General features: G+C 36.8%; 1 protein-coding gene across 8 annotated transcripts in view; it reads right to left on the bottom strand.

Annotated features, from left to right (window-relative positions):
- Window positions 1–1,453: 1,453 nt before the first annotated feature.
- The window catches only part of COL12A1 (collagen type XII alpha 1 chain), a 96,549-nt gene continuing 74,037 nt past the window's right edge, over window positions 1,454–23,965 (bottom strand). For 6 of the 8 annotated variants that reach the window (XM_068678157.1, XM_068678163.1, XM_068678156.1 and 3 more), the window contains 15 exons: window positions 22,248–22,397; window positions 21,011–21,088; window positions 20,303–20,389; window positions 19,132–19,185; window positions 18,516–18,611; window positions 17,449–17,502; window positions 15,678–15,731; window positions 14,327–14,380; window positions 13,411–13,482; window positions 8,749–8,784; window positions 8,573–8,639; window positions 7,253–7,441; window positions 6,158–6,226; window positions 4,912–5,082; window positions 1,454–2,549 (listed from right to left, as the gene is read on the bottom strand). In XM_068678157.1, coding sequence (XP_068534258.1) covers window positions 2,368–2,549; window positions 4,912–5,082; window positions 6,158–6,226; window positions 7,253–7,441; window positions 8,573–8,639; window positions 8,749–8,784; window positions 13,411–13,482; window positions 14,327–14,380; window positions 15,678–15,731; window positions 17,449–17,502; window positions 18,516–18,611; window positions 19,132–19,185; window positions 20,303–20,389; window positions 21,011–21,088; window positions 22,248–22,397 — 1,413 coding nt within the window. In that variant the 3' untranslated portion in view covers window positions 1,454–2,367. Of the gene's footprint in view, window positions 2,550–2,715; window positions 4,554–4,911; window positions 5,083–6,157; window positions 6,227–7,252; window positions 7,442–8,572; window positions 8,640–8,748; window positions 8,785–13,410; window positions 13,483–14,326; window positions 14,381–15,677; window positions 15,732–17,448; window positions 17,503–18,515; window positions 18,612–19,131; window positions 19,186–20,302; window positions 20,390–21,010; window positions 21,089–22,247; window positions 22,398–23,965 lie in introns of those variants that run through there. The other 2 variants (XM_068678158.1, XM_068678159.1) reach the window with 2 other exon arrangements.

Raw genomic sequence — 23,965 nt, 5'->3', positions numbered from 1 at the left:
TCTTTTCTTTTCTTTTTTTTTTTTTTTTTTTTCCATTGCATATCTCAAGTTCAGAGATTGATTCATCCTTTGTAGTTCTGTGCCTGTAGGAAGGAAACATCCTAGAGGTGCTATCCATCCTGCAGATCTGCAAGCAGAAGTTTAATATGAACTGACTACCAACAAGCTGAGGTTCTATTTACTATTTAAATATTTCATCAGAAAATCAATCAGCACCTCTATCAATAAGGAACACAAAGAATGTGAAGAGTGTCTGTCAGGCATCGGATACACTTTTTGTGAAGAAATTGGAAAGTAATTTAAAATATATGCTTTTAATAAGCTATTCTTTCTGTAAAGCTTTCTGTTTGGAGGACAGAAGGGAATCTTTATTATGAAGATACGAGCATTCAGTTAAGCTTGTCCTAGTGACACAATTAATGCCAGAAACAGACTGATAGGAGATCAATGTAAGATCTCATTATTTCAAAGACAGTTCAGAGAAACATTCTAATCACTTCTCCAAGTTCCTACCAACTATTTTTTTTCCTGCCAGGCAGCTGCAGAACATACTTGTGATACTTTGAAAATACTTCCCCACAATCAGATGAAAACACAATCAATAACTTAGATTCTTCTTTAAATGTTCCTCAGCTCAGCCCAGAATTATTCCCTTACAGTCTAAAAGACATATGGCTATAATCTGAGTCACTCTTTGAAATGTGTTTATTTTATTTTATTTATTTATTTCACTGATAACCCATCAGGCAGTCTAAGAAGTTGTATAAATTGCATTTGTTGACACTAAAATTCGTCACACAAGTCAGAGTAAATACTCAGTGACCAGGAAGCCAGCCTGTAAATCTGGCTTCACTTCCATGACGTGTTTCAAATGATCTTTAGACATGCCACTGCAGCTTTCCCAATGAAGTTGAAAGGCTTTGCTCTAGGTGCTACGTCATGTATGGTCCCAGCAAGATGAAGCTCACTAAACAACAGACACGCATACTCAAGCAAGCTATTTGCTACTACTGAACTAAGTGCTACCATGGCTACAATGCTCATGGCACACATCAAGAATTAAAAGTTTGTGTGGCTTTAGCTACTTGCTGCAGCCCAAGTAGTTCCCGAGGTGGAAAGAGTCTCTCTTGCTGCAATTAGAAGCATCAAGAAGGAAAAAATAGAAAAAAAGAAAAAAAAAAAAACTGCATCTAATGAGCTTCTTCATTTTCTTTACCAAATGCGTTGCAGACTGAATTTTATTAAAAGTCACATTCATACCCCAGACAGTGGAAACCTCTTTTGCTTTCATCCACCCACCTCAGGATACCACAGCCCAAATACCTATTTTAAGACTGTTCCCATTCTAGTTGATTTTTGGTAACTGACATTTACAAACAGCGGAATAAATAACACTAATAGAGAACACACACATCAGTCTCAATGGGCCTTTCAAAAAATGAATAGCCAAATATAAATTTTCAGTAGTTTTATTGAAAAATGCCTCTTTCATTTCAGAAATAAATAATATAAGGCAGTGAAATTCACAATTTGCAGTTAAAATATAAAAGCAGCAATTCTATATCCATAGTCTTGCAAACAATTTCCAACTGCTTTTGATAACTAAGAAACATTGTATTCTGAAAAAAAAAAATCCATACTAAATATACAACATAAACATGCAATTCCATCTCTGCAGGATTGACTGCAATTCGGCATAAATGTTACTGTGTCTACAAACAAGGAGATTTCAGGCATTATTAAACTGTATCCAGTTGATACAACAAATTCAGCTACTTAATGTTTGTGGTGTTTAAAGGAGATGTATAAGAGCAGTATATGCTCTACAAAGTGTAACTAAGAATAGAAGAAAATGACAATGATATTGAAAGGAGAGAGAATTATTTTTTTGTCTTCTTCCTTTTTTAACTACATAATGCAGACGTGTGATCTGACTGAGCTGCAAACATGCATGTGAAAAAGAAGAAAAATGTAGAGCTAAAGCAGACAGTCCTCAGAAAATTTGCAGCAGCTCTGTGGTTATTTTTATTTTGTTTTTTTGGTTTTCTTTCTTTTTTTTTAATTTGTTTTTACACTATTTTAATGAAACGGCAACACTGGGATAACTGAACGCACATATTAACCTGTATGCAGCCACTAAAAGCAAAAGTATTTTACAAGCATTTCCAGAGCAATATGAAGTCTCTAGTTACACATATTGCTATCCTCACACAAGCAAGATACAAAACAAGGGTGCATCTGATATGAAAAGACCAGAAAGCTAGAATGCAGAAGGAACAACGCACTCTCCCTGTGTGTATCTGCAAATGCAAGTATAGCAAAGACAAAAACCACCAACCAAAAAACCCAAAACAAGACACAGATCTTTTATGGCTTTGGTTTTGCTTTTCTTGACAGCGATCTTCTCCAGCGCATGTGCTCAGGATATTCTGGTGAATGCATTTCAACTCCATAGTCCTCATACTCGTCCTCTCTCCTTTCTGACTCCATAGGTACTATGAAGGGTTCACCTTCAGGTTGATAGGGTCCACTTTCAGGCACATATGGTTCTGGTTGAAAATAGTTGTCCGATTGAACATTATAGTTATCGCATGTCTTTGAATCCGCAAATACAACGAAAGTTAGTTTTTCTACATAATGTTAGTCCAATCTTATTTCCATAAAATAAATATATAAATTAATAGTTCACTGGGGGTGCTTTCAGTTTTGTTCATGAATACTTTTTGGCAGTAAAATAATAAAAAGTTTAAAATTAATTGTGAAAGGCTTTGTATTTATAATACACAAAACAGTGCAGAAAGAGTCTTAAATTATGCAAGGGACCAGTTATTGTTAAAAAAAATAAAAAGGCAAATCAAATAAAATTATTATTTTACAGCTACTTCAGTAAATCAAAGCACTGGACTTTATTTTAGACTATGTAATTAATAGAACACATGGAGCAGGCAAAACGAACAGGTGGGTTTGGCATATACTAATTTTCTCTGAGAATGGGAAAGTGTACACATAACTATCACCAGCGGCAATATACAGTACATGTCATTTTCTCGTGCTGTTCCTCGTAACAAACCGAGTTACAGCTGGTGCTTCAGGAACACCAAAAACTACAGCAAAACAGAAGAAATATAATTATAAAACTTTTGTATTTATAACTGCAGTTACAGAATCCAACAAGATTACATATAAAAAAGGCACATGCCCCGATTCAGACATGTTGGTAATAAGCAACAGACAGGTAGATTTCTTAAGTTGTCAAAGATGTTATTCTGGCATATAGCAAGCAGCAGCAGGCTTTTATGCAAAAGCATCACATAGAGTTGTTAACAGATTTTAGTGGGTACGGTCCCATACAAATCATTTACAAGCCACAATTAGTTTACTATTTACATAAGTCATTTCTCATTTACCAGGTTAAATCCGTCTCTTCTATTGGCATTACCTTTGCTGGTTAGTAGTTTTATAAGCCTCCTTCACCAGTGAGACTTTTGATGGTCTGGGTCTTTTTTTAAAAAAGAATGACTGTCTATTTTATTATTGAAATGCAACAGGCTTAATGAAATGGCATCACTGTCCTTTATCTCATTCACAAGTTGTGTTAGTAAAAAGAATCTCCCCATTCATTCTATCAGGCCAACATGGTTCAAAAACCATATCCGTGGTGAAATATCCATACGGACTCATTTTCTAATAAGCACGTGCGCAAACATCTCAGAAACAGGATTTTCATGTATTCAAACTGTAAGCAGCACTGGCGACTTAGAAAATGTGTTAGCCGAAACCTGAAACAGGTCAAAGATGATGTTAGTCTTTTAAAAAGTTCATCTGATGTGCAAAAACATACTTTCATCCAACTAAATACATAACAGTTAATTCATAGGCATATATCTATATATGTATACATAGCTGATTACTAGAAAGGAGAACACTGCTGAATCACAGGCACAATTTTCTTTCATTTTCATTTAAATATGAATTTTGTGAGGTCTCCATAACCACCTAGCTCTTTAACCATCAGCACTGAATCTGCAAGTGTGTACATATATATATATATATATCTTTTTTTTTTCTTTTCATGGGTACATGCACAATACACTAACAGCAAACCATATTCAATAGTAGTATCACATACACTAATTTTGAGATGTTGCAATGCATACATATTAATCTCTTAACAATACTGTGGTCCTGCAGGATCCCCGTGTTAAAATATATTGGAATATTTCCAGTCAGAAATTGGTGGCCGCTGTGACCCTGGTATTTTGATTGCAGATGCAGCCTAATATTTTAAGATACATCACAGAGAGGAAGGCTGGTATGACCCAGGACTAATCAGAGACTCCATGGTGTTTAACTCAGTAGAAATTGTAGGACAGTGGTGATTTTCAGTTGTCTGCATTGTATCACTGAATGGATTTCCTTTGTGGGAAATTTTGGTTTCAGGTATAAATTTGGTATAAATTATCCTGACATTGCTCAGAAAGAGACACACGGAAATTGCCAGCCACAGCATTCTTTTTATTTTTCAAGAGAAACATGGAGAATTCAACCTTGTTCTGAAGACGATTGGAAGGAGTGAGGAGGGGGGAAGAAAAGAAGAAGAAGAAAATTGTCACTTAAATCCTATGAGCAACATTATCAACTACTAACCTTCTATGTTAAAAATTAAATAATTTGTTTCTACTTCCTATTTAAAGTGAACGACACATAACATCAATTAAATCTGCATCAAGGGCCACATGACTGCTCATATGCCTGCACATTACAATGAGGCAGGCCTGCTCACTGCCACCTTTTCCTCCTGATTCAGCATGTCCAGGTTAGCAGGTCTGTCTCATGTAAAGCAATTCAATACAAACAGACACATAAAAAGATCATTTAAGACAAACAGCAGTTCAGTTGTTCATAACATACCTGGGAATCCTTGGCCATTGTAAGGGATGCTAGCACACTGGGATGAATCACAGTATCCAGGTGGCCCTGGAGGACCTCGAATACCCGCATTTCCAGGACGACCTGGAGGCCCTGGTGGTCCTCGTGATCCTGTGGAGCCTGGTGGACCAGTTCTAGATTCTCCTTGTGGACCTAATTTTAGAATTGAAAGGTTGGTGGGTTGTTTTCATTAAGAGCCAGCTTGATAAAACAGCTAACATTACTGCTGTCTAGACTACACAGTCTAAGCTATGTCTTTGGTGAAAAAACATTTGCATTTTGTTGCTATACGGGGGTCAACAGAAAGAAAAACAAAAGAAATGTAGAAATGTGACTCATCATTTGTTGCTTCCCTGTGTGTGGCTTACTTAAGATTTTTTTTCACGCAAACCGATTTAGTAAGTTTTGAGCCAAGTAAGAAACATCAATGAATTTCCTGGTTTATTTCCCCTCTGCGTAAGATATGAACATCTCAAGGGAAACTACTAGATTAGACAAGCACACTGGATTTCAATTAAAATATAGGAGTACATTAATTCTGCTACCCTGCAGCCCTAGGATAGATGAGGTAATGTTTTTTTTGGAACAGGTCTTATTATGGTTAGCAGAAAAATAAAGCTTCAAGTATCTGGGGTTACAATTTGCTGCAAGCAACTTATGAGTCCTGTAATGAAAAACCACGTTTAGCCTAGTGAACTAAAAGCAGAAACAATTGATACAGCTGACTTCTGCCAAGGCATCGGTGAACAAAATTTCAAGACACAAAGAGCAAAACCAACAGTCAAATCATCAGACTCTATCACCTAGTAACTCCATATGTTGGAATATAATTATGTAGTTCTTGAACAATTTGTACTTCTGTAATCAAAAATCAAAGTAGAAAATGAATTTAGATACTCTGAAAGAATCATCTATTAAGACTTGTGAAAATTAAAATTAAGCATTTGAACAATGTATTTTCATAAAATACATTTTCCTGCAAACAAGCATGCCAGAAGGGTAAGTTACAAGACAAAGATAAATATCTTCTAGCCATATCCAAAAGTCTCTAAAAATCACTTATTTTTACAGGGGCTCCCAGTAAACTCTAATATATTTCAAAAACATGAAGCACACAAAGTAAAGCACATTGATTCACCATATGCAGTCTGGTGCTATATGAGAAAATATTGTCTTTTTTCTCCTACTTTTCTGTAATCTGATTTTAACTAAAACAAGAAATATTTACCAGGTGGTCCTGGCAAACCTCGTGGTCCTTGAGATCCAGTCCCTCTTTCACCTTTCTCTCCAGGCATTCCTATTAAAAAAAAAAAAAAAGGCAACCACATCAAAAATATTTCTCCATGCTTTCTCTGCTTTCTCATTGATATTAATTCCAATTATTTAATGGAAGATGTGTGGGTCAAACCTTATTTGGTATACTTAGGGAAATACTTAATTTGGATATAAATATACTAACCCATAAACAAAGTAGGATGCACAGGCAATTTGGTGTAAATAAAGTTTCTCAGAACATAGGAAAGTCTTTGAGACACTTAAAACACCACAGAACTTTATTATTTTAAACTATGAAGAAGGTATTTTCAAGCTTGCATATTTCTGATATAAAAGTATGCTTTACAGTTTCTTAGATACAGAATTCAGAAATTCATTCTTCCTTCCTTTTCTCTGTGTCTTTTTTGAAGATTAAAGTAAAATATATGCTAGAAAATGCAATAGTGAGTCTATGCTATGGTAGAGTAGCAGGAATACACACAGGCTACTTCATAGAATAATACAGACACTTGATATCACCGCAGGAATCCAAGGTAGCCAAAAATAGGCATATCTATATGCTCAAACTCAAGTTAGCATTTCTTCCCTCTCAGAGTAGTGCAAAGAGCCAAGGATGTAGAACTAATTCTTTCAACTCCTACTTTATATTCTTAGTAATGACTCATTTTCTCTCTTAATTAGATGTCTATTCTGCAAAGAGTTGTGTTACTCCAAACAGCCTTTCAAGATGTAGCTGCTTAGTGCCAGAAAAGCTCTGAGAACATTCTCTTTCCTGGGATATCCTGTGGATGCCTGAGACAGCAGCCAAAAAGTTACACCAACGCGTGTTTTATGAAACATGATCAAGGGAGAGACAGAGGAGAACACTGATGTAATTAACCATGTCCTCCAGTACATCGGTGTCCCTCAGGCAATCCAGCTGACCCAACCAGACACTGTTAGGTGTGGGCTTCATAGTCTGACATGGTTAAAGGGATTAGGCTTCTCCTCTGGCAGCCTCTGCACTACAGCCACTGTGAAATATAGAGATGCCTTGGGCATTACTCACCTCTTTCACCAGGTGGTCCTTGGACCCCAGGAGGTCCTGGGAATCCTGGTCTTCCTCCAGGCCCAGGCTCTCCTCTTGTCCCAGCAGCTCCTGGGGGACCAGGTGGTCCTGGTGGCCCTGGCTGATTACGGTTTGAATAATAATCATTCGGGATTTGATTCAGCATTTGATTGAACCGGCTCATTTGGCCTTAAAATGAAAGAAAACAGTAAACCATGTGAAATGCGTGAAAATCATTTCTGAGTGGGAAGGAATAAAGAAGCATCTCTTCATTAAAATCTTGCCTTATGACCATTCAAAAAATTAGTGTTGCTTTGGTCCAGATGAATTAAAAAGACCTAAGATGAATGACAATGCTGGAAAGAAATGGAGGGGGGAGGGAAGAAGGGTAGGTAGAAATCTAGAAGCTGAAAGCATTATCAAAAGTTATTTTTAAGGCAATTAGAGTCACAAAATAAGTATTTGTTTACAATATGCTTGCTCTCAGAGCTCTGGTTAGAGGTTGTTTCTACTCTGAAGAACAGAAGGAACTCGTCCCAGTTCAAACAGTGAAGAGGATCATATTTTGATGCAGAGCTCTGAAGCAACCACAGGCTCAGGATAAATTGCTCCTGTGTAGAGCAAGCAGGACACAATCTATGATGTCTATGAATTTCATTTCCAAAGAAAGGTGTCTTTGAACAAAAGCAATAGCACAAAGTAGCTAAGCAGAAAGGAGCCCTTAATAGGGGGGCACATCTAGACCTTCCTAATTAATGTCAGTTACCAGTCCTAGCGTAAGAACACCTTCAATCCCAGCAGAGCTGTCCCCTGTAACTACTCCCTTTGTGGCTATAAAGGACTGAAATTCAGTTTAGAGACCTGAACCAAAGAAATATTTTTACTTGCATAGCACAATGATTCTGTGCATGGTATTTACCCAGCACTCATCTGTCACTTCCCACTAGTAAAGCCCCTGCAGTGAGCATACTTTCTCTCAGGTTCCATCCTCCTGAAGATAAGACATGATTAATGAGAAAATGTATACTGATTTTATGACACAAATAAAGTAATTTTGGAAGAGACTGATAATAGGAAAGCCACCTGCACAGCACCTACAGAGGATATTAGATTTCTATATATATTGCTAAAGTTGGCAAAAATTTAGTGCTACATTTTTTCCACCAAATCAGTGGCATTGGACAATCATCGTTATCATTCAGACTCATTTTGCTGTGTGGCTAGTACCCCTCACCTTAAATTTAAGTATTTTTTTTTCTCTTTTAACAATCAAACTAGTAGATTACTAGTATGAGAAACAAAGCAAGCAACACCATTTACCATTTATCAATTGTTCACAAACTTGTCTTGCAACTGCTCGCATCATGTTCTGAGAAGCAATGTCACCCTAAATAATCAAAAACAAAACAAGTGTTTATTAGTAAGTGTCTGTGCTTTTAAAGAGACAGTGCTTAATTAAAAACATCTAAGGGAAACTGACTTTAAAGCAGACTTACTCTGTCACCTTTTTCTCCCTTCATTCCAGGTGAACCCTAAAATAAATATAGTAGCACTGTTATTTCATGTATCAAAATACATGCCAGCATAGGAATATACACAAAGAAGGACCAAAGCAGAAATACTACTATGAAGGAAAATAAATAAATAAATAAATAAATAAATAAACAAATAAATCCTGTACTTCAGAGCTATTACCTACAAAAATTCCATATAGATTGACAAAGACATCTAACAGATATGTACCCAAGCATCTGCTGGACAGAGCTTTCTCATCTGGAAATTAGGTAAAACAGATGCTTTAGCATGATGTACAGATGCAAATCGTGCCACAGATCTATTTTCAAGCTGCTGTCATAAGACTAAATTAAACTAAATTAAGAGTCCCTTAACAGTCAGGAACTTTTCATTAAATAACATAGTTTTTTTGGTCCAGAAAAGGGGGTTCATCAGATCCATGTATCTCTGGGCTAGGACACAGTCTCACAACAAAAATGCCTAAACACTCCAGTGGTTAGGGCAGTCCTGAAACACAGGAATTGCAGACTCACTGCAGGACATCACAGGTACATCTTTAACAGCAAAAATATATTTCTTCAGCAAAAGTGATTTTCCTCGCCACACTAGAAAGTCAGTTTCCATGTAGTCTAATTAATATTTAGTATTTTGGACAGTGCAGAAAAGCTTTAAATAAGATAAAGAACTATAGACAGGCTGAATGCTCAATGGTCAAAGCGTTTACATGAGATGCACGTCTCATCTCCAAATCAGGAAAAGCAGTAAGGTGTACTTCAAAGATGAATGACCAGATCAGTCATCTGCTGCTTTGCATCCTAAGTGTTACTGCTTTCTACATCTTAGTATTTCTTTAAGGAGCCTGTTTATCACCACTAACAAAGCAAAGGCTAAGTGTGGGCTGCAGCTGTTTTTCATAACATTCTTACAGTACCCACAAATAATTTCAACAACACAAGAAAACAAATCATTCCACTGCGGTCACAGAGGATATGGTTTGAATGCAGTGGCACTGTTTCATAAACTTCCATCAAAGTTTTGGTCAAAAAAAAAAAAATCCCATGAGGTATGTCAGAGTGTGAGCTCATTATGGTGTCTGAGCTTCTCAGCAGCAGCCATGCATTCACCTCCCTCATAACACGCCACAGAAAACATGAGGTGGCTCATCCATCAATGAGTTAAGCAGATGGTATACGGTTTATTTGCATCAGACATAAAAAAAAAAAAAAGGCAAGCTTAAAAGGTTCAAATTCTGTATATGATATCTGGAAGCACTTTTTTCTGAACAGTCAAGAGCACTTCCTTAGGCTGCTGCCTTCAGCCAAAAGCCACGTTGGTAAGACAAGATGTTTTCTTGCAACAAAGGCACAACTTTGCTCCAATGTGTTGCCAGCAAAGGCCCCACAGATAAAAAATGCTAAGGACATTCAATAATTATAAGCAATATATAGTCAACTTTACAATTCATTGAACCAAATAAACCTCATTATTCAATTTGTAACTTTGCAAAGAGACACTGATTCAGCCTTAGGATTGGAAACCTATAGGCTATTCTTAACTAATCTTAAAATGTAAAGATAAGAGACTGATTGGTAATGTTAACAACGAAGTTCATTTTCCACCTGGGTATTTTAGATATATGATTTCCAAAAAACAATTATAACTGCAATTACTGAGTTGCTATTTGCATCTTCCTCCCACTTGGCTATATTCTGCTTAAATTTCACTTTATTTTCCTTTGATAGACAAAAACGTGCAACTTAGCCAACTGCTTGCCAGCATTTTGAGAAGCAGCAGCTGCTGCTGACATTCTACTTTGTTGATATCCTGTGATGAGGGAGTCACTTGGGGTCAGTGTGAGGAAATGCTAGTTTATGCTGCTCGTGGGATTTTTCTGAGCTGTGGGATGAAGGCTGGGGTTGCAGCAAAAAAAAATCTGCAGCTTAAGGAGGACAAAACAAAGGAAGGATGCTATTTTTACTTTAAAAGATAATATACGCAGTTGTTTTCCCCAAAAGAATGCTTGCTCCCCACTAGAACCACCAGGCTGCTGCCCTCAAAGCACCATCTTTTTTAGACTTCATCTAGGATCTCTGCACAGATGAATGCAAGATTAGCGAACAGCAAAGAGTGAAAAATGCTCAAAAATTGCATTTAACTCAGAACAAACGTCTCCTTTATATGCTCAAATTCTAAGGGTTTTCACAGTCAGTTTGGTCCTGGAACCACCAGCCTAATAGGACCTTATATATAAAACATATTTTTCCTAGGGACCTTCTAAATAAAAAAATCAAACCCTGCTGTAACAGACACCATGTAACAGAGTCTATTTTATAAACAAGACAGCTCTGCTTTAAGAAGACTTAGAATGCCCACTTGTACATTACAGTTTTTATTCTCAAACCTATAAAACAACAGTACTGTAAAACAACTTGTCTTCTCTGATAGTCGAAGGTCTTCTATTTCCCATTATATTCACAGAAAATGTATAATCATTTCTTCTTAAGACAATATCCTCTTTTAGCTTTATGACTCTTAGCCTTGAAGGTGTTACCACATGACATATGTATGGACTACTAGGAAACTCTCTCATTCTGACCATTCAGGCAGATTACAGATACTTGATTCTCTTCTAGGACAGACAGTCCTCAGTTCTCAACAGATTACTGACTCAGCTATGCTCTTACTGTTGCTTTCTCATTCATTTTGTTACTACACTGAAAACCCACATAATTTCTCTTGGAAATACTTATAAGCATATTATAAAGTCAAATTTCCTATTTCCACGAAAATTCAGTTAACAAGTCAACTTGTTTCCATATAAGTACACATTGAGGTATAGAAATGTTTACAGCCACATTAGTGGTGTGGTCTGCCTCAGCTTAGCATATTAGTGGTATCTTACACATCAGGAAAGAGTTTCTATTGAGTGCATTCAATGGGAATGTCTTAGCAACTGCCAAAGTTCCTCATAATTTGCATGTAATTGTGCATCCTTGGACTGGGACATAAAGACCCTTGCTTTGTAGGGACCAATCACCTGACTTGTGTTGTATAATATCTACAATAAAGATTGTTTGGGTAGAAGAAAAAAATGGCAGGATGTAGATGAAAATTATTTGTATTTACCAGAGGCAATGTGAAGCCTTATTATCTTTCTCCAGGGCAGGAAGTCACAAATTCAGGCAGGCCTGAACTATGACTCAGGGCATTGCAAGTTACATTTAGCCATTAGGCTGCAACTTTGGCATTCTAATGCAAAACATCACAAAGGAAAGCATTGAAATTCTGTCTGCCAAGAGTCTGATAAAACATCTGTGCAAGGTGCAAGCCAGAATTCCTGCTGGGATCTGTTCTAGAAACATAAGAATTGGTAAATATGATGTGTAGCATCACATTACAAGAAAGTGCAATAAGCGGGGGAAAAAATGTATTTTTAACTGAAAGAAACTCTTAGGATCAGACTGCAAGAGAACTTACATGCGGTGGTTGGACAGGCATTGACTGCTTTGCTTTGCAAAAGCACTGAAACTGGCCTTGTAGCCAAATTTGCTTTTAGTTGCATTATTTATCTTCAAAACATCTTTGCTACTGCAATGGAGCAGTTATTCAGTATCCCAGGAGAAGGAAAATACAGATACAACTAGTATTTTGGAGCTCACTTGTCAGTAAGCCATAGCACCTTATGCCCCTGTTGTGTCTGACCTACCAGGAATATCACATGAGGCATGTATGTCTAAATGCAGGAAAGCTCAAGTTCATTCCTAAGACACCCAATGTCCTCTACTGCAAGGACAAATGGGAGTTACAGACTGAAAAAAGCAGACCAAATTCAGTATGTGTATGAGAAAATGACCCAGTTTCCAGATCCTCGTAGGAATTTAAAAGTTCCTAATCATCAAGCTACCCAGCCTACTAGATACTTCTCCAAATTATCCAGCTTCCACTTACATAAGGAAATTGTAGTGAGAGGGAAAATTCTTGCTGACATTAAGATAGAAAAAATGAATGACTTCATGTTTCAATTGCTGTCTCCACTCCTGAATCATACAATTTCTCAGAGATCCTATAAAAGAATCAATTCAAATGTCTTCTGAAACTTTTGGTGGGAGGCAGCACCTCCTGCTCTTTCTCCCTTTTCAGGGTGCACTTTAAAGTTAAAGGTTTGAATAGAACCCACAGAATCTACCCTCAAATAATTTTAGAATCACATTGTAGAAAACCAAAACATTTGCAAACTAGAAGTGATTATGTAACATTATCAAAGATTCTTTCACCTTCGTCGGTGTACCACTTTTTCACTACACACACACACACACACAAACGTAAGGACTTACCCGTTATTTTGCTGACCCAGTTCTTCATGCTTATGCAGTGTTGGAATATATGTCTTGGCACATAATAGTCTATAATCTTTTTAGTGGAAACCAGAGACCGCAGTTTCCAGACCCAACTATTAAACTCAGCAAAAAGGCATACTATAAAAATAAAATTGTTTGAAAGAAGGTTTGTGGTCTTAGGTCAGCTCTGCTGTATTAACCACTGTCTCATAAGTGCGAGACAAGCATTTAAAGAAAGGATAAGTCTCATTCATCAACAGACAGCATAATTTTAAAATTGATCCTATAAGTATATCATTATCTTACTGGTGTCCCACGATCTCCTGGTTTCCCTGGTTTTCCACTTGGGCCAGCAACTCCTGGAACTCCTGGGGCACCCTGCAGCAGAACGCATGTAAAGTGAATTGTATAAACACACAATGGCCTACATGCTGATAAGAAAGATGCTATGGTATTTGTAATTGCAGAGGGGCTCTTGAGAGTTTTTTTCTTCTGTTAGGTATGTATCAGGCTTGAAAGCTTCCCTCCAGAAAAATAAAAAAATTAAAACAGGGAAGGGAAGGGAAGGGAAGGGAAGGGAAGGGAAGGGAAGGGAAGGGAAGGGAAGGGAAGGGAAGGGAAGGGAAGGGAAGGGAAGGGAAGGGAAGGGAAGGGAAGGGAAGGGAAGGGAAGGGAAGGGAAGGGAAGGGAAGGGAAGGGAAGGGAAGGGAAGGGAAGGGAAGGGAAGGGAAGGGAAGGGAAGGGAAGGGAAGGGAAGGGAAGGGAAGGGAAGGGAAGGGAAGGGAAGGGAAGGGAAGGGAAGGGAAGGGAAGGGAAGGGAAGGGAAGGGAAGGGAAGGGAAGGGAAGGGAAGGGAAGGGAAGGGAAGGGAAGGGAAGGGAAGGGAAGGGATCAGTAGATCTTGGTGTGCTTTTAAAGCTCATGGCTATAGAATGAGGTAAACTCATTTTTCCCTTATTTACACTGAATTAAATCAGTTTTGAAACCACTGGAAGTCACATGGGTAAAAACAACTGAAAGAACAATTTAGCTTACATGAATGTTTGTGAATACATGTTTTACACAGTTGTCTGCTCACCTTTTACTGAGAGTTTCTCAGATCCATTTGGGATATTAAGCAAAGGATCCATTTCATATTTAACATAACTTGAAAATGTCAATGTGTCCCTCTCTTTGCTCGGGTCTCTTATGTCAGTGTTTACCAAAGACAAAATTATATTTACCGCTGGTCCTGGTGGGCCTCTGGGACCTGTGGGACCATCTTTTCCTGTGAAACCCTATTTAAAAAAAAATCAGAATTAGAGATTAATCCAAAATTGCAGCAATCCCTGACTAAAATCATCCTTAGGATTAGGTAATTGCAATACTTCCAATTACTACTATGATGTATTTTAAAACTTATCCACACTGTTAGTTACAAAAATAGCTGTCACTGCTAGTGCTGAGGAAGGCTATATATGGAACAATGAACTTGAGCCAATTTAGAAGATGTTCAGCTGCTGTTGATTGACTGCGGATGGAATGAGTCTGTCTCAACCTTTTTTAAGGAAAGGAATTATTGTTGTATTCCAGAGAAGGAAGATTTCTCTTTTCAGTGTTCTCTCATTCACAGACAGCTGGAATATCTGAGGTTTCTGGTTAAATGGTGAACAACAGAACACCTCCTTCTCAGGTACTCTTTCTGCAAGAAGTGATGCTGAGTCATTCCATTTCAATAATCTAACACAGCATTCCCAAACTAGCATTGATGGTCCATGGCCCACTGATGACCCACAAATTCCATGGTATGTTCTTTGACAACAGGCTATCATATGGTTCTGTTTTGATTTCTGGCTATAAACTCCCAGTAAAGCATAAGTAAAAATGTATATATCAATTAATAATTTTGACTTCCAAAGTAATTCATTGCTTCAGTCATCTCAAGGGTAACATGCCACTGTGCAGACAAAAGAGATTTGCTCAGTTGACTCCAAATTGGAAGAGAGGGATTGCAACAACTCTGCAATTAATACCTGTCAGCACGCACTTCATCATGACAACATTTTAGAATTCCCTCATTCAAAATAAAGTTCTGAGCTCCAATCAAAGGCTAAGGAGAAAACTTGACCTTCAGAGTAAGAACGGCACAGACAGATTGTTTACAGATATGACATCTTGCAGATGTTGAGACGAGCAGAGCTTTCAGGGGATCCCCCACAGCAGCAACAGCACGTGGAAGACAGCAGGGTTGAGTACCTCAACAGGCCCCTCCCCTGCTCAGGGGCCTTACGGGACTTACTGTTTATCAGGTGCAGGTATCTAAGAACCTTGTCAGGACAGGGAGCCATGAATTTTTTACAGAAATTATGCGACTATCCTATGACTATCTGGAGAGATTCTCACACACAAGTTTTGCCAGCCCTTCCACTTCTACCTCTCCAGGTTGGATATGGATAAAAGGACTCCTCTTGACCTCTTGAAAAGTATTTGAAAACAGAAAGCTATGATAAAGAATGGAAAAAAAAGAAGAAAAAAAAAAAAAAAAAAAAAAAAAAGTCTTTCAATTAAATAAACTGAGGAAACCAGAAACCTTACCCTTTCACCTGGAGGTCCCATTGGGCCAGGTGGTCCAGGTAAACCTGGGGTTCCCTAGAGGGAAAGGAAATGATGAACTGTATCCAAGATAGAACAAACATCTCTGCTATGCTAATCATCCCAGTACATATGCACACATTTAAATATCTGTCTTCAATGTCATTATTTGACATTTACAAAAACAAAATCTTTAGGAGAAACCATTTATTTCACATACATCATATAAAAGTCTTAACCCTCACTTCAATTTTTACTGCATTTTCCTCTTCAAAAAGAGTTTTCAGTGCTTTAAGCAGTAAACATATATTTTTATTATTGCCTTTACAAGCATAACAGATGTCAGCTAATCCTTTAACACCTAGTACTAAAGTCTATCTGCAATCATCAATCAGAATGTTTCTAAAGAAACAAAAAATAGACTCTTGCTTTAGTATTCTTTCCCATTAGTCTCCTATTTCTTTACACTGTGTTGCTTTATAGCATGTATTCTAAATTCTCTGGTTCTGTTTCTTGTAGCTTCTGGGTTAAAAATGAACACTAACATTAAACAGATGAGCTACATTAGAGTACACCCAGGAATGATGTCACTCAACACTCTGTAGAATCAGGACCACCATTGTAGGAATAAAATATTGAATAGCCTTGCATTACATGATCCACTTCTTTCCCTTTTTCCATCTCATCTCACTGTACATTCAACTGTAGCATGGCTCTATACAGGACGTTACTGCCTAAGTGTACATTTCTCAGGGTTGTAAGTACTATAAAACAAGTAAATAACATTAAGGCCCCTGGACCATGATAGACCTCATCTGATATATGAAGCTAAATCCACAACACCATTTGAACATCTCCCATATAGTAACTATAACCACAATAAAATCAATGGCAGTATAACAAGGAATATTAGTTACATCAGAGCATGGGCAGATCAATGACCTTAGATTATCCAAAAACAGCTGATTATCTAAAGTTGCGCCAGGAGTGTTTTAGGTTGGATATTAGGAAGAACTTCTTTACTGAGAGGGATGTGAGGCATTGGAATGGGCTGCCCAGGGAAGTGGTGGAGTCACCATCCCCGGAGGTCTTTAAAAGATGTTTAGATGTTGAACTTAGCGATATAGTTTAATGGAGGACTTGTTAGTGTTAGGTCAGAGGTTGGACTCAGTGATCTTGAGGTCTCTTCCAACCTAGACAATTCTGTGATTCTGTGATCCAAATAAAACTTTTTGAGTTTTTCTCCTCAAAGCCTAGTCCTAGTTAACAATATAGAAATCCGCAATTAAGAAACATTAAATATTGCTTTCTTCCTTCAGAAATCATAAAATTAGTTGTAGAACTCACTGTCCTAAGATAATTTGACCTCCAAAAGTAGAAGGCAATCAGACAACTTTACTGAAGAAGGGTTCAGAAAGGTTTTGCAACCTGTAATTTCAGAAGACACGTTACTACAAAAGTTGAAAGACCTTCCTGGCTAGTTACAAGTGTAATTTTCCTTATCCAATGCATTCCCTATGCATTCACGATTGGCCAGATAGATATTTGGTATGACTCAGTACAGCTGTTCTTTTAATCTTGCTCTGTTTTGAATGGTTTAGTATTTCTACATTTCAAATTCTTAAGTATAAGATAATCATGTTTCCAAAACTATTGCTTAGGAAGATATGAAAAGATTCTATAACTCTTAGTGATATCAAAGACAGCTGTCCAGCAGCTGACCTGCATCAGGAATAGTGTAAAATGGCAGTATCTTTTCTAAGAAACAACTTACTGATCGTCCTGGTAGTCCAGGCTGGCCAGCATCACCTTTCATTCCTTGACGACCCTATAATGTCCATAAATGATCGTTACACATTATGGATTACAGAACAGAGTAGCAAAATAATTAATCTGTGTAAGTGGACACAGAATGATTACTGCAAGAAAGCTAAATTAAGAAATCTATGAGACAACTATGTATTATGGGAAAAAAAATATACATATACCTCTTAATTGAAGTAACCATCATCTCACAAATTTGAAAATGCAGGACAACTGGTTGATATTACATTAGAAACACAGGCAAGCAAGAAGGAGCACAAATTTTGATGAGGAAGTGTAACAATTTTCAGTAAGAGAGACTGTAATACTATTGTCTTCAGAAGCAGGAAAGCAGGGAAAGGTAACGTTTTCTCCTCCCTTATCTTTCTGATCTGGTGAATGGAGCTGCCTACCCTCCCAAAAGAAGGTAAAAGTTGTGTCTTTTTAAAGTAGGACAGCTTTTCTCTAATCCATGATCTAAAGGGCATTGCACACTTCCAGGACACAAGGTGTGGGAGCATATAAATGAGCACTGTATTGCCTTTCACAACCTGCTCGCATTCCACATATAGACCTACTAAGAGCTATTTGGTATGTCTAGAACTAGGCATCCATTGCCTCTCTGAACTTCCAGCTACTAATTTAAACAGAAAATAGAAGTTGGACACGTAAGAAAGGCTTCAGAACAGAACTGCACACTTAATTTTCCTACACTACAGTTTGATTTTTTTGAGTCCTAGAACTTTAAGGTACACAGAAAAGCTGTAGGAGAAAAAATAGTGTAGTGCAATGTATATCACAGTGATCAGATCCCATCCCTTCACAGGCATCTCCTAAGTAATTGCAGCATTCAGGACAGAAGATGCTATTGCATTGGAAGAGACTTGTTTCAGATAAGGACTTGTTTCACAACACTACTGCACTGCAGGGAAAAATGAACATTAGGGCAAAGCTGCCACCCTCTTCACAATACCACTGACCCTGTGGACAGCTCTGATTTTATAATCAGTGCTACCCACGCTCAAAATTGCCACTCACCGGTTCTCCTGGGATTGACAGTCCATTGGGACCTTGCGGACCTGGTGGACCTTGAGGGCCAGGTGGACCTGTCTCACCACGAGGACCAGGTGGCCCCTTAAAGAAGAAAATTAAAACGAGATTCTAAATGGCAAGTTTTTCTGAGATCTGTAACTGCAAAGTCTTTCAGTTAGGCACTTGGAGTAAGTCAGCAGCCTGAAGACACACTGATACTTCAGAAAAGGCTGCACTGTGGAAACAGTTTTTCAAGTAGCATATCTTTTAAGAAGCAACTTTCTGATTCAGGTTGGCAGTCCTAGGCCAATGCATGCTTCTTGGCAGCGTTAATTGGAAGGGTAGCTGTCCACTCTGTACAGAACGAAGGAAGGACAGCAATGCTGCAGAGTGCATAGTACCACCACGATGAATATGATCTAGTCTTGTGATGTGAAATCAATGCCTTTGAGGCATATATACTTAGGCTATGCACATACAGTCTTAAATAGCTAGACTGAATTTAAATAGTATTACCAATTCAACTTTTAATCTACATTCTTAGCTCAGCATGGAATAAGCATAAAAATTTTTGTACAGCTAAGCATGTCACAATACCGATGCATTCCAGAAAGATACTTACAGATGATCCAGTCAAACCCCTTTCACCTCTGGGACCTTTAGCACCTGGACCACCCTAGATTGAACATTTGGAAAGAAAATGTATTTCACACTTCAGGGAAAGCAAGGGTACATCACACTGGTGAGTTAATAATCCTCTATCAAATTATTATGTGAAATTTCAGAGATTTGAAGTGTGCTAAATGCTAAAGAGTATTAGATTAAAAGATGCATTAGAAACTCAAGTAAACCTTGCCAATTCAGCCCATTAAAAATTATTGTCATTTTTTTTCTTTGAAGATATAAACTTCTTTAATGTATATTCAGTCTTTTGAGTTAAAGTAATCCTCAAAGTCCTCTCTAATAGACTGCCAGGCAACTTAAATAGGCTTCAGGTTCCTCATATAGCACTTAGTGGTAGCTTCAAAGTAGAAAGACTTCTAGGCTGAATATAACTCGTTTATATTTAAAGCAAATTGGTAGGAGTGTACCCATTGTAGAGATAATGATATCTCCACATTAAAAGTGAATTGAAATGAAATGAATAAAAATGATTAAAATAAAATAAAATAAAATAAAATAAAATAAAATAAAATAAAATAAAATAAAATAAAATAAAATAAAATAAAATAAAATAAAATAAAATCACCAATTTCTTTCCCTGATAAATAATATTTCCTTGTAATGAAATTTGTATTTAGGAAACTTTGTATGACTTTGTATTTAGGAAAAGCATTTGCGTATTCCTCTAAAACATCTTGTACACAGAACACAAAACAGACGAGATTGAGCCAGATTCTTTCAGCCTATCAAGCAATGACGAGCTCTTCACAGTGATTAAACTTGGAATAGGAGGAAAGGATTATTATATATACAAGTACAAGTGACAGGAGCTGACCAATTGTGTTTTAAACTAAAACAAAAGGAGAACAGATTAACACAATATTATGAACCTGTTGATCGCCAACTGTCTCTCTGACTGACATTTATTTCACAAAACCACAAACTTCATGGAGGTTTCCACTTACTCAGGGAACATCAGAAAACAACTATCAGAATTCCCCCATGACATACTGAAGAAAATTAGCTTGATGTCTGCACAAACGAAGATTACTTTTTTCCACTTTGATCAACGTGAAACTAGTTCCATGAAGTTTAAAATCAAAAAATCTCTACTGCAAATAGTTTCTTACAGCTGGTCCTGGGGGTCCTGGAGGTCCCACGCTGTCTTGAGTACAGGTACAAGCATTTGGAAGAGCTGGGCATTTTGCTTCATCTCTCTGAAAATTCAATCACAACTATTACTGTCCTTTTCAAGAAAAGTAGTTGTTGGCAGCACACATTTTTTTTCTACAAGAAGATTCTCTATTGTCCTGTTTTCAAGTACAGTAGAACTCACAGTGAAACAGTGTTTTCCAAATATTTCTGCAGGATTTTTCATGTTTTTAGGAACTTATTCTCTCTGTAAACAATATAAAGCACTAGCAACAGAGGCACATGAAAAAAAAATAATGCAGCATTTCTGTTGTTCTAATATTTATGTCCATTAGATAATCCACTTGCACTGACAAATAAATAAGTTACTTTTTGAATGCCAATCTAACAACAGATTAAATAAAACATAATATAATTATTCATTTCATAAGAACTAGGATCTTAAATGTTACTGAAATACAACAGGTAACTGATAGTTTTCCACCGTTCCTAAGGTACTCAGTGTAGCATATTGCAACCTTTCTCCCTCAGACATGAAACTGAAATGCAGCATTGTTCACTGGCTGCTCTGACAACTGTGATTTTGTTTTGTTTTAAACAAGGCATAATATCAAGCTAATATTGGTATTGTTACATTTGCTATTACTAATGATTTTCTGAACAGCCTCTGGTTCGTTTATGCTTACCATAGAAGGAAGATCACAACATCTGTCTCTGCTAGTCCAAACTGGACTGCATACAATGTCAAAATTCTGGATTTCTAACTGTAAAAGAAAGGAGAACTCTTGAAAGATACAAGTCATGTTATTTATAAAATCTACTGGCATTAGCAATAAAATTATGCCTAAAACGATTTATTTCTAATGTAGTTAACAGCATTCTCTTTTTTTTTTCTTTGACAATGACAGGAAAAAATATTTCAAAACACTAAAAAATATAAAAAATAAACCTACTTAAAGCTGCAAGCAACATCAGTCTCTGAAGCCTGTTCCTGTTCTGGGGTATAAGGTAAACAAATAAAGCAACTAAAGAAAAAATTTACAATAGTTTATGAGTGATACTGATGAACTCCTACATCGGCTGAGTGCCTGTGCAGTTCAACACAACATCTGGCTGATGAACTTTTGGACCAGCTCTAAGGACTGCAGTACTTGGGTCATACATTAATTTACATTCATGTATGGAACTTTCCACTGACATCAGTGGGGAACAGTTCTGCAGAAAGGCTTAAGTAGGGACATTAGGTATGATAAAAGCAGTTTCCTCTTTATATTTATTAATTAATTAATTTATTTATTATCTCCAGAGCTATGATCCTGTAATTTGATATATACAACCACACATTTAGTGGTGAGCACCAAGAATCTTCTTCAGATGTTACGGTTTGTACACATGAACAGGACTGCAAACTTAAATCTTCTAATACAAAGCCTAGGTAATAGCACCAAGTATGTACTAAGTGTAGTGAATCCATCAAGATAATTGACATGCTCTTCACAGCAGCAGCTACTTTTTCCTTATAGGTTCATAGATCATAAAGCCAGAGAGGATTACTTGGTCACAAGACAGACCACAGGAATTAAAAACAGTTCATTACAGAATGCCTTTTAGGAGAACAAAGCAATCTTCATTTAAAGATATCCAGCAATGGAGAATCCACAGCAATAGTGGATTAGTGGATTAGCAGTTAGTGGACTAGCTGCTCTCTCTTTCCTTAAAAGAAAAACATTCCTCCTCTTATTTTGTATTCAATTGACTACAACTTCTAGCTATTGGATTTCTATTCCTGCAGTTCTGCTAGAATAAAAAGCTATCAAGAAGTATGTACCATACTTCTCAGTTAAGTACATTGGGTTTTGCAATATAGCTGCAGTTAAGGGTTAAGGATTTGCATTAATGAATTAATTAATATTTATTGCTTACTGTCGCTGATCTCCGGTCACCTTTCATAAGTTTCCCAAGTATTTCATAGCCATCAGTTGTGATGTTCCCAGCCTCCTTAATTGGTTTTTCCAGTATTTCACTGCAGTCAACATAAATCTTAACACTTGATGAAGTTACAACAATATGGACCTGAAAAAATGTTTAATGTGAGAAAAAGCATAGTTAATACTTTAACAGTATTTCCCTGTTTAGGTAATACTGTTTCCAATTTTATTCCTAGTAATCTTGATTTCCTTTCAAGTGAGGGGAAAAAATTTAACTTAAGGAAGCTTACAACATTAGTAATTTCTTTAAAATATGTTGAAGGTCATTTAAATGAATACACAGGTACAGCTAATAGGTACTACTTAATAAAATTGTTGAACTGCTATGATCTATTAAAAAAGAAAAAAGAAAAAAAGAAAAAGCTTGCCTAAAAACTGCCTTACGATGTCATAATAGTGAAAATTAAAAAGAACTTGAAAGAGGAAGTGAATATAAGCTCTTTTTTGTCCTCCTCTGATGACTGGGACCACACAAGAGGTTTATAAGTCTGTGACTGCCCACTGGCTAATAAACTCTGTCTGTAGTTCAGAGAGTAGATCATTTCAGATCCAAAGATCCATGGTTCAGTTTCCCTGACTGATGACTCAACCAGAGGCATTAGTTACATTGAGATTGAGAAAGAGAGCAGAAAAAGACAAAATAATGGAAGTTGCATGGGAGTATTTCTATGAGAGAAATCTGGATACAAAAATCTATGCCAAAATAAGTTGAAATGGTGAAGAAGAGATTCATTATTGGAAATAAGGAGGGAGGAAAGAAAGAATGGCTATAAAAAGGGAGGAAAGTAAGTTTACAAGAACAGAATGAATTGTTTTCAGAAAACACAGTAAACCTTAAACAGAAGAACAAGAGAAATTGAAGCAAAGGTTAGCATTCTAAAAATTTACAGTAAATATGGTGATATATCCTGCAGTGACTGCACAGAATTAAATACCAGACCATATATGACAAACAAAAGGACGATCTAGTGCTTAATCAAAGCAGGCAAATCACTTAATTAGACTACTACCATTATATTCATCAAAGTTATGCGAGTGAATTTTCTACATATCTATGAAAACACAAGACCTTCACAAGTCTCCAACAAAGAAATAAAGGTCTGACATTTCAGTGAATCTAATATGCAGTGGATGGAAGAACATTTAAGGCAACAGAAAAGTTTTAAGTGGTTTTATGTACCTTACATACTGCATATATTTTATAGACAATATTGTAACATCTATGTAATTATTTAAACATCAACATCTTAGGACGAGCAGTCAAAAAAAATCCTTGAATTATGTATTTGTTTTAAGGCTTCTGTTATCACCATATATAACCTTTCAGAAACATATTGCTATTTGATGACTGCTTGAAAAAATTGGCTTAAATTGGAAACAGAGATTCCCTTAAATGTCTTGAGTCAACAAGAGCCTGAACAATCTCCTGAGAATTTGTTCTTTTTTCCATACTAAATATTTTCCCATGTGTAGTTGTCTCCAAGGCATCAGCATAGCTTATCTAAACTTCTCTAAACATTGTGTACTTATGCTCCATATAGTTGGAATTATGACTTTTCAAACTACCCTATTTTTTTGTCATCTGAAATTCAGTTGCTGTCACAGTTTAATTCTCAGCACTGTGCATATGAGTGTTTTTTTAATTAACATTCC

This window comes from Anas acuta, chromosome 3 (assembly GCF_963932015.1).
Source record: "Anas acuta chromosome 3, bAnaAcu1.1, whole genome shotgun sequence".
Classification (NCBI taxonomy): Eukaryota; Metazoa; Chordata; class Aves; order Anseriformes; family Anatidae; genus Anas; species Anas acuta.
The sequence above is the reverse complement of the archived record's forward strand: the minus strand, read 5'-3'. Positions and strand labels throughout refer to the sequence as shown.